This window comes from Parambassis ranga, chromosome 12 (genome assembly GCF_900634625.1).
Source record: "Parambassis ranga chromosome 12, fParRan2.1, whole genome shotgun sequence".
Lineage (NCBI taxonomy): Eukaryota > Metazoa > Chordata > Actinopteri > Ambassidae > Parambassis > Parambassis ranga.
The window spans coordinates 13,133,398-13,143,538 of record NC_041032.1 but is presented as its reverse complement, the minus strand read 5'-3'; the positions used below and the strand labels follow the sequence as shown (position 1 = coordinate 13,143,538).

At 41.9% G+C, this 10,141-nt stretch overlaps 1 protein-coding gene across 1 annotated transcript; it reads left to right on the top strand.

Moving 5' to 3' along the window:
• Nucleotides 1–1,144: 1,144 nt before the first annotated feature.
• Nucleotides 1,145–6,024, top strand: LOC114443778 (BCL2/adenovirus E1B 19 kDa protein-interacting protein 3). Its single transcript, XM_028418093.1, has 6 exons — nt 1,145–1,365; nt 3,910–4,060; nt 4,218–4,299; nt 4,472–4,545; nt 5,010–5,156; nt 5,292–6,024. Exons 1-6 carry the CDS (start codon nt 1,323–1,325, stop codon nt 5,338–5,340), a joined length of 546 nt encoding a protein of 181 aa, XP_028273894.1. The 5' UTR covers nt 1,145–1,322; the 3' UTR covers nt 5,341–6,024.
• The last annotated feature ends 4,117 nt before the right edge of the window (nt 6,025–10,141 follow it).

The following is a 10,141-nucleotide window of genomic DNA, read 5'->3' as shown; positions in this document are numbered from 1 at the left end:
CCTGGATGTTGATCGAAAGACAAACAGTATGGCCGCAAATGACGCCACTCTGCCTGCGTGGGAAGAAACGAAGGCTCCTTTTCCTGTACATGTCTCTGCCCAGGGGCCCATTGTCTTATAATCCATGTATGAATCCAACAAATAAACCACTCCACTGTACAGTTAATGCAAAACAAACATGGAACTCAGGGGGAATTTGAATGGTTTGTTCCCAGAACCAAAACATCAAAACAGGCATCCCTAATCACCCTCCACCAAGTACAACAGATTTTAATTTAGCTTAAAGAGAAACATGTTGACACAAAGACATACAACTTAATGAGTCTCTCAAGTCATAGCATGGACTATCTGTACAACACATGAGCACAATACCATGCAAAATCTGTATCCATTATGCAGTACATGCTGAGCAACCTGTCAGATACAGTGTACAACTCTGATCTACTGCTTCCTGTCAATCCATCATTTGCATGCAGCCATACTGCGGTTTCTTTTCCTCCACAGCTTTAGAGAATCGGCCCAAGGACATAGACACTAGGACAATATTTCTAAGCGAAAGATGGTGGCAAGAGATGAGGCAATCTTGTTTAAACCACAATATTTTCTTAAGCCTAACCAAGCAGTCTTCATGCAACACAAACAAAAACAACATACTTAAATAAAAGACAGCAACAGTCCAACAAATGTCACCTTAACATCCACCCTGTGATCACATGTGTCGTTTCTGGAGTAGGTTCAGTTACTAAAAGGCACATTTGAGCACATTTCTTCAGTATTATTTCCATGTGTTCATATGGGCAAAGACAGAGCAGCGACATTACTGTAAGCTGGCAGTTTGAGCAGCTACATGTTAAACTCTTCATTTTTTATTTTTTGGGGAAGAAATGTTTAAAATCATCACAATACCAGCGTTTCATGTTTTATAAACAGAGCATCTAATTGATCACTTTAAGCCAATCAGAAGCCAGTATATCAGATGTTAATATGAGCCCACAGGTAACAGTAAAATGTTCATTTTGTTCATTGCTGGTGTGGCTTTTTACCTACTGAGCTCTCAGCCTGTTTTGTTTACCTCTTCTCCTCCTGACACGTGGGAGAAGGAGGGAGGGAGGGAGGGAGGGGAGGAGGAGAAGGAAGGGGTGAGGAGGGGAGCGGATTAGCGCAGCGTCGGTGCCCGGTGTCCTTTTTAGACTACAACAAACACAGTGATTGAGGGGAAACGCGTACAGGGCAGAAACCCGTTCACACCTGCTTGTCCTTCTTGGTCAGTGTCAGCATCTCTCTCCGAGCTCCTTCTCCAGCCTCCACCCCGGTGTAACAGCATGTCTCTGTCCGGCTCGCAGACGCCAGAGGACGGACTCTACGGTGAGTGATGCTGCTGCACAGAGCAGGCCGTTGTTTATATCTGTTATATATCATAACATCTGTCTTTGTTAGCCTTGCTGTGGATGATTTACACTAATATATATAGCCAATGTATCAATTTTGCTGTGCGCAGATTGATTCGCATTCTAATTCCACAACGTAAACATCAACAATCTCTGTAAACAGTGTTAAGAAATGACCCCATATTAGCTCAGCTATGACGTGGAGACATTCAGCTGCTCCTCAGTGGAGACATGACACACAAAGAAGAAGAAAAATAAGAAGAAGAAGAAGAAGAAGAAGAAGAAGAAGAAGAAGAAGCCATTGCCAGTTTTGAAGTTGTCATTGTTGTTGCCACTGACACTGTCATTGTGTAAACGGATTCCCTGACTCACCTGTTTGTATCTCTGTAAGCCCATTAATCTGTGGAGATTTTCTGACACTTATAGCTCCACTGTGCTGGCTGCACATTGCTTGGCACACAGACAGGTTGCTGGGTAAAAAAAACAACAACAACAACATGTGGATCAATATAGGGAGCACAATGAGCTGTTGATGCAACATTTGTTATTTATTATAGGATATAGGATTATAAATGATACAGCCCTACATATATTTCTCTCAGTGGTTTCTATATACCTCAAAATTTAAACAACAGGGACATAACATAATATTGTGTTTTATGGAAGGGTACCTCCATTTTTAATTTCTATTTTTATTGCATTTTACAGAATCTAAGAAAATCTTTATTTTTTTTTTTTTTTACACACTGCATGAATAGAAACACACTTGGAGTACAAACAAAAGCAATATTTTGCTCATCAGTATTATGCAAACGGCAGACAAAACATCTCCTCCATGTTCTCCCAAAGCAATCAAACGCCTCATCTGAGCTCACTTCCAAACAGATAATCATAACCTGTGCAAAGCAAAGAAACAAAAAAAAAGATTGTGCTACAGTTTGCTGAATCTTTTAGCATCCAGCTCTCGTCCATGTTACATAAAAACTGATTTGGCAGCAGCACAGCTGAATGTGTATGGGATTGAACCATAGAAACTGATTTAGTGCTGCAGAATGGCGACAGATAGATAAGTCAGGCAGCAAGGCAGTTGTTATGTCATAACTCCCCTCTGTAGAAAAATAACTAGGGCAATGGCACAGTTTCCTCCTCTCCCCTCCCTCCCCTCTGTCACCCCTCTCTCCAGCACTGTGCCCACTCATGCCTCTACCCCCACTGCTGCTATGTGTGTGATAAACCTGGGTAAAGTGAAGATTAGAGAGATCAGGAGAAGAGGAAAGGACAGTTTTTTAGGCATATGAGGTGAGATATTTTGTAAATGCTCCTGGTGTTGGAGAGAGACACAGACAGCATGACAACAGCAAGAGAGAAACAAGGGGAGGAAGAGGAGTGGGGGAATGGCTAATCTCTAACAGAAATAAGATCTTACGTAAGCAAGCATGCTGTCAGCCTGAGTTAGCCCTGCCCAACTGTTTAGCTGCTGTGGTGCGTGCACGCCATACACACCAGAGTGCATGTGTAAATCTCTTCCTGCTCCCAATGAACCTGCGTGCATGTCCATTCATTCATATGCTGCGTATGTTTTCATTGATGAAAAGAAACAGACGCTGTGGTTCCGCCTCGCTCTCATCGTTTGTGTGTACGTGTTTGTAACGATTGTCCACGCGTCCATCCTCATGTCAGCCTCTCTCAGGTTGACATCTGATGTCACATCAGGACATTCCTGTTTGCTGCTTAGAAGTCACCATATGTCAGAGCACAACAACACAACATCCTCCCTATTCACTGTAAAGCAGTGACATTTAAGAAGCAAACAAACAGGCCACTTTAACCACATGTTTCTGTTTCAGAGTTCAAAATGGCAGAAATGAGTAAGGAAGTATTACAGATGCTCTGGGAAACATAAGAAGTGCTGTGTAACAGTGAAATAAGGATGCATCACTTTAAGCCTCATAAAGGGATTAGAATGGGTTACTTGAGCACAGCAAGAGCTGCCATCATTAAAACATATTCTGAGTTGGTACAGTAGAAAACAATAAACTGGATCATATAAACCAGATATATACACTAGTATCAATATATGTTGATAGCTGCTGGCAGCCACAGGGGGCTCGCCCCCATAGACATCCATATTAATATGTTAACTTTACTGCAGAAATAAACATATTTACAAACACAAAGAAGGATTTCGACTTTTAATAAGACTGCATGGTCTGTTCATTTTTATGGAACTCCCTTTAAAATTAAGGGTGTACCCACTTTGAGTGACAGGCAACACTGCCATCATTGAGATGGTCAGAGGCATCACAGACAATTCATCCATTCGTTTTTTACATCTTTAAATATAATTTAGATTAGATTTAGTGTATTAATCACACATTTTTTGTTTGTGCAGCAGACACCACTGGCCCCTGGCTACAGTCATGACATCCAAGAATATCTGGAAAAGTCTGAATAATGTCCTCATCTTGGTTCATTAAATAACATCTTGGGCACATCATTCTCTGTGTTGTCTCCTCTTCAGGCTCCTGGGTCGAGCTGGAGGAGCTGATCGCAGCCGTGAGCCGCAGGGAGAGTCTGACAGGGTCACAGGACAGTATCTCCTCCGCCCTGCAGGGGGAGCTGGAGAGGATCCTTCTGGAGGCGCAGCTCGAGTGTGAGAGGAGTAAGGACAGGTAATGATGCAGTTTGTTTGGATGGAGTTTTTGAAAACATTTGCACAAGAAATAGGTGTGTTCCGCTGGTTTCCCACACTGTGTTTTAAAGGAAGTGTGTTCAGTCTATGTCCTGACATTAAAGTTACACTCTGGATGTCTTGTTTGCTGTCCACAGTCCTCCACAGGTGGTGACTCCACAGACCACTGGTTCTCCACGACCCAGTAGTGAGCAGGACAGTGACTGTGTCACCATACAGGTTTGACATAGATGACTTCACTCTCCTTTCAGTAATCCACAAAGCATACAATGACATTTTGTTTGAAGCACTATTTTCCACGTTATTTTGGGAACAACAACAGAGAAACTTCTTCAACAGAGTGTTCTGTAATAAAAATGTTGTTTTTGTATTATGCGATTCTCTTCTCTAGGAGGAAGTTGATAGACGGCCAGACACTGACTGGGTTTGGGACTGGTCCAGTAGACCTGAAAATATGCCACCAAAGTAAGACCAGCTGCTTTAAATGTTTACCGTTTCATTCAGATTACACAATTTTGTACAAAAACAAATGGAGAGGCTCTTTGCTGAACAACAGACTGGAGTATTTTTTCTTGAAAGAAGTGTAGTCATATATAATTACAGAAGCACACAGTAGGTATTTTTTTAACTTTTGTTATTAGTTGTCTTTTCCCCAAATCTTACACAGTTGTGTTGTGAATTTATGTTTCATAGCTTTGAAGAACACAGATCATCCTCAACTCCAATCTGCCAGTCTTGATATCTAATCTGCCAGTAATAAAATAAGTCTGTTTGACAGGTAGTTGTTCTCTCTGGTCTCTCAGGCTCTTTCTTGCATCCTCAGTCTTTTCTCTTGAGCTCTCATTATCTCTGTTTGTTTTTTTTGTTTCTTTTCAATATTTGTTTTGCTGCATCACTCTAGTTTTAATTCGTCTCCTCTTTCTCTGCAGAGAGTTTGTGTTTCAGCACCCGAAGCAGCAGGGCACCCTCAGTGTTAGGAAGACAGAGGTGATGAAGAGGGGGATCTTCTCCTCCGATGTTCTCCTTATCCTTGTGCCCTCACTGCTGGCTTCACACCTGCTCACACTTGGAGTTGGGTGAGTACATCAACTCAACATTTTTTTTTTCAATTTCAGGCCAAGATACAGGACTGCAACTGTAAATATTCCTTCTTACATCTATTGACAGGCTATCATTGATTGATTCCAGCTTTCTCTCGCTTCCCATTTCAGGATCTACATAGGAAAGCGACTGGCTGCCTCCACAACCAGTACGCTGTGACATCAGCCGTGGGCCAGTTCCCCTCTTTTGCTCACAGTCTGGCCAATAAGGTCACAGTCCACCCTCTTCACCGCACTAACTTCCCATTGTCATTGGGCAAACATAGCACCCTGTCTGAATGTACCTCTGTCTACCCAGCAGTTCTCCATCAATCTGTCTTTAATGTCAGCCTCTTTGTCAGTCTGTGCATGTTGTAGGGCCCACGGAGCGGATGGATGCCGACCGATGAGTCAGACTGAGGTCAATTTTACTCTCCCACAGAGTAACACTGATCTCAACCAGCTGAAGCAAAATCAGAGGAGAGAGAATGCCCAGATACAGGAGAAAGGAGAGAAAAGAGAGTTTCACCCAGCTAGAACAATAAATCCTTTTGATAGAAGGAGATGAAAATGGTTTGTTGGGAACGGTGTGTTCCAAGAAATGAAAAGATAATATGTGCAAGCCATTCTCTCAACCTTTGAAAAAGCAAAAATGACTGTCATTTGTCAAAAGTAATGACCCTCCGTAAGACTGAGCTGCTAAAAGAGGTTCTTTTGTCTGGCCTGATGGTGAATCCAACGTTGAGAGTTTTAGTGAATGTAGGAGTGGCTCTGGTTGTGCTTTTTGTCCTGTAATCCAATTAAATATTTGACCTCTGACAAAGACAATCATGATCCCATTAAATTTCACTCTTCAAAACTTTAAGGTGCCTCCTGGGATTTTTTTTCTTGATTCCTCTCTTCAACACCCACTCTGTCTGATGTGCGTATCTTTTAAGAAATGCTGGAAAGAGGAAGCCTTTTGAGCCAACAAAGCACAAAGATTTGCTGAAGTAAGCTTTGGCCAGTGTATCAGTACAATATGTATTTTTGGTCTGGGAGATTAGTCACAGGCAGTGATACACAACAAAAATGAAAGCTTTTTATTACCCTCTGTGCTGTTAACAACCTGTAAATGAACCGCAGCATCTGTTTAAGATTTATCCCCATTCCATATGAAGCAAATCACTGCAAATGACTCTCTTGTGTTGTCCTGATAACCTCTTTGGTGTGTACAGCATGTCACTGCTGGTTTTCATCCACTAGGGATGACTCTTCCTTATTCTTAACTGAAATGTTATGACATCACACTAGCGTGTCTTTTTCCATCTGCCTTTGTCATTCCTTACCTCACATAAGTCTCCATTTTCCTTTTTTTTTCAAACAAGCTGCTGCTTTGACCTGTTTAAGGGGTTAGGCATTTTATTGCTTTCTCATAAACCAGTAAGCCGTTTCCTCTAACATCTCATGAAAATAGCTGGCAAGGATTTTGAATGGAGGGTCTGAGAAGCACAATGAGGCCTTGAACGTAAACATGTGTATTTGTTGTCCGGCCGGACCAAGCCCAACGAGTTTATCAGCCATTAGCGGGGTGTTTGATGTAAGAGGTCCTGCTGTGCTCGTTAAGCTACTCCTAGACGCAGCAAGCTGACGATGCAACAACAAGCCTGGCTTGGCAGAGTACAAAAGCACCTGGTTTCCATTCACAGACAACAACACGTGCACACAAGCAGACTATACTATGACTGCATGTTTTGGCTTCACTGTTACACAATGACAAGCAAGAGGAAGCACTTTGATGACCCTTAAGGAAATATCCATTAATCATCTTTGACATTAATTCTTTTATAATAGTTAGTGTTGCAATTTATGTTTCATCATAGTTGGTAGGCTTATTTGAAAAGAAAAGCAAGATAAACAATAAATCAATTATCTGAATAATTGAAATAAACAGCAAAAAAAAGCTAAATCAAACAGTGAGTGAAACAAAATAAATATAGTCAAATGTACCCCTATGTCCATGCCAACCATCACTATGAAGGTCGGTTGTTGGAGGACTTCTAATGCTGACTGACAATACCATTCAGTATTGTTAAAGTATGTTTCTTCTGAACTAACTGAGAGTGTCGGTCCAGGAAAACAACAACAACAACAAAAGACTAACTTAAAACCAGTGCTTTAGATAAGGCTAGTTGGCTCTTTAATGTGTTATCAATGGACATGAATATAAAATGCATAGAGCTGTCATTGACATGAGCAGCTCTTTAGGTCTGTGGATTGTCCATGGTTCCACCCCCTAAACCCCTAGCTTTGGACAAACAGCCACAGGTGGGACATGCTGCTGTAAATCATCAGGTTTTCACACAGTCACCTCCCCCATTGCTCTGAACCTTTGTGACTTCTACATAGCAGGGGACTGTGTTAAGACCTATCAACCCTGTAATGTCCTCTTTAAAATGGGGACAATTACTGTAGCAAACCACACTTAAACACCATCTGTGATTTTCCATTCCAGTGGACCAGCTAGATTCACGTGGGCCAGAGTTTGAGAATTTGGTGTTACGAAAGAAAAGTCCAAACCCTGTTCTTCAAGGTGGACGAGACTAAGGCCGAGACAGAATCTGGAAGAAATCTGTTCATTTCCTGGACAGAACTTTGGAGATTGGTCATCTGTCTCTCTGGGAAATGCATTATCTTCCTGCTCCTGTACCGCTGGACAGGAAATAAAGAGTCCAGTTTCAAAGTGTTTGGATATAATAAAAGAATTCAGTTAAATGGGCACAGCATCTGGCCCTTAACAGTAAAACAAGGTCACTAATTTCAGCCTCAAACTCAAGTAACTTCATTTTACCACATGTGGCCCACTTCCCCCCTTGAACCACTTATTATAGTAGGTTATAGTTCCACATCACAGAATGACGTACTTGAAAATCAGACACATAATCGCATACAGCTTCCACACGAGAGCAAGAAAGTTCTTTGTTAGCGTTGTGTGGGCTTAAATAGCTACTCTCATGTATTTGATATTCAAGAAATACAGGACGAGGAGGAGGAGATCACCCTGTGTCTTCACATGTAATCTGAGATCCAGTGGAGACAATAAATGCCCTGCCGCTAACATTTAGGGATTATTGTGCTTTTCTCTGTCACTTGTATAAACACAGCAGCCATTGCACTAATCAGCCTAATATCCGACAAGACACGGAGGTGAGACAAGGGGAAGAAGAAGAATTTCCATTGTGTACAAGACGGATTTTCTTTCTTCCTGTCATGTACTCAAACATGTGCTTGTCATCCTGTATCTGCTGTGCCAGATTACACACCACGAAGAGGGGTAATAATTGCTTCCATGTGCTGTCTTCCCCCTATCCTCCTCATATGCACGTCGCACTTTCTTCCTCACTGGTAGTCAATCATGCTGGAGACGTAGATGTGAACTGCTGCACTGCATCTGAACAAATGACCTAGTGTGCTCTCCCACGCCATGCTACTTCTCGGCGCCCAGCGGACCTTTCTAGCCTAGACATGCCTGTGCCAGAGAGGTATGAAGGATTAATGAGAGCACCTGGGATAAGACTCATTGCAGCACAATGCACCGCTGTTCACACTGTGTAAACAAACAGCTCAATATAGTGTTTTGTTCCAACATCCTGAAGAAACTGACCTGTATGTTTTGCCAAGACGAATTGTATGTGGAGTACAAGTGGATACATTTGTCACATTTTACATGTGTATGCATTTATAATAGGTGAAAGGGATCCAGACTAATACATCCAACTTTAGGAGAAGTGCTCATTTCCAAAGAAAGGGGACTTTACACTGTGAATGACCAACTGAAGCTGAGCTTCAATTCACATTTTTGGTTCATTACACACTTTTCCTGTGAACACCCACTATAAATAGTTTCCAGGATATCCCTCCTTTCTATGATCTTCATTATATGCTCCTTCATAACAACTTTTTTCTTTCACGTGCAATAGTACCTGCTCTGTGAAACGGCACTCCAGACATAGTCTGGAGAGCCGTTTCACATGATTGCAAAACACAGTACAAACATGACCCATCGGGGCAGTAATAAAAATGCGTAGGAAGATCTGAACTTAGAAAAGCTTCAGCCTTGCCAGCCATACCCATTCACTTTGCACAAATACTCTGTGAAGTGGGTCTAGAATCCTTTCCCTTCAAAACTCTACCATACCAATCACAACTGTTTATCTAAAGTGGGGCAGGCATTATGTGATGACTTGCTCAAAAATATTTACAGAATTGCTAATAACACAGATGTTTCTTTCTTTCTTTCTTTATTCATGTTGCCAATGTCACATGCTTCGTTTCACTGTCTGGAGAGCACATAAATATCTGTACTAGTTTTAGTCGCAATCCAAGAATTGTTGAGCTGTTTCAGTCTGGATTAAAGTGGAAGTACTCTTCCCTACAGCTTAGAGACTAACATGGCGGGGAAAAAAATAGCCAAATAAAAGGAGAGTAATGTCTGAAAAATGGGAAAAGGTTGAATCGAGGGTGTTTGTGTGAGAGAAGAATGTGCACAAGCTGTGCAGCTCAGTTGGTGTCAAGTATCTACAGCGTTGATTTACACCAGACTCCATCTCCAGTATGAGGTGTGTAGGTGTAGGTTAGACGTTCGCTGAGGTGGAGTGAATGAGTGTGAATGCATCCAGCTGGTGTGAGTGACTGAAAGAGCAGCTGTATCGTCTGAGATGGTCTAGGAATGAACTCACAGTTTACATATGGCAAAACCATCAGCCACAGCAGCTTCTGATGGCAGCTTTGAGGGGGCTTACATTAAGTACCCTAACATAATACTGAGTAATTTAGTGAGACGCTGAAACCACATTGTTTTGTTGTTTTAGAAACAATATGTTCCCTGGTTGCACAGAGGTTATTCTGAGAAAACCTTTATGCACCTCTCATCAATCTTCTGGCATATTAGCCGCGCTTTCCCAAGAAGGGCAGGTTTATGTTACAATGCCCACAACTGAAGC

What these genes read in the sequence shown, in the direction of transcription:
- LOC114443778 (XM_028418093.1), top strand. Translation starts at nt 1,323, where the DNA reads ATGTCTCTGTCCGGCTCGCAGACGCCAGAGGACGGACTCTACG. An exon ending in GTGACTGTGTCACCATACAG is followed by an intron (nt 4,300 to 4,471) that starts GTTTGACATAGA and finishes TCTCTTCTCTAG; the next exon opens with GAGGAAGTTGATAGACGGCC. An exon ending in CTGCTCACACTTGGAGTTGG is followed by an intron (nt 5,157 to 5,291) that starts GTGAGTACATCA and finishes TTCCCATTTCAG; the next exon opens with GATCTACATAGGAAAGCGAC.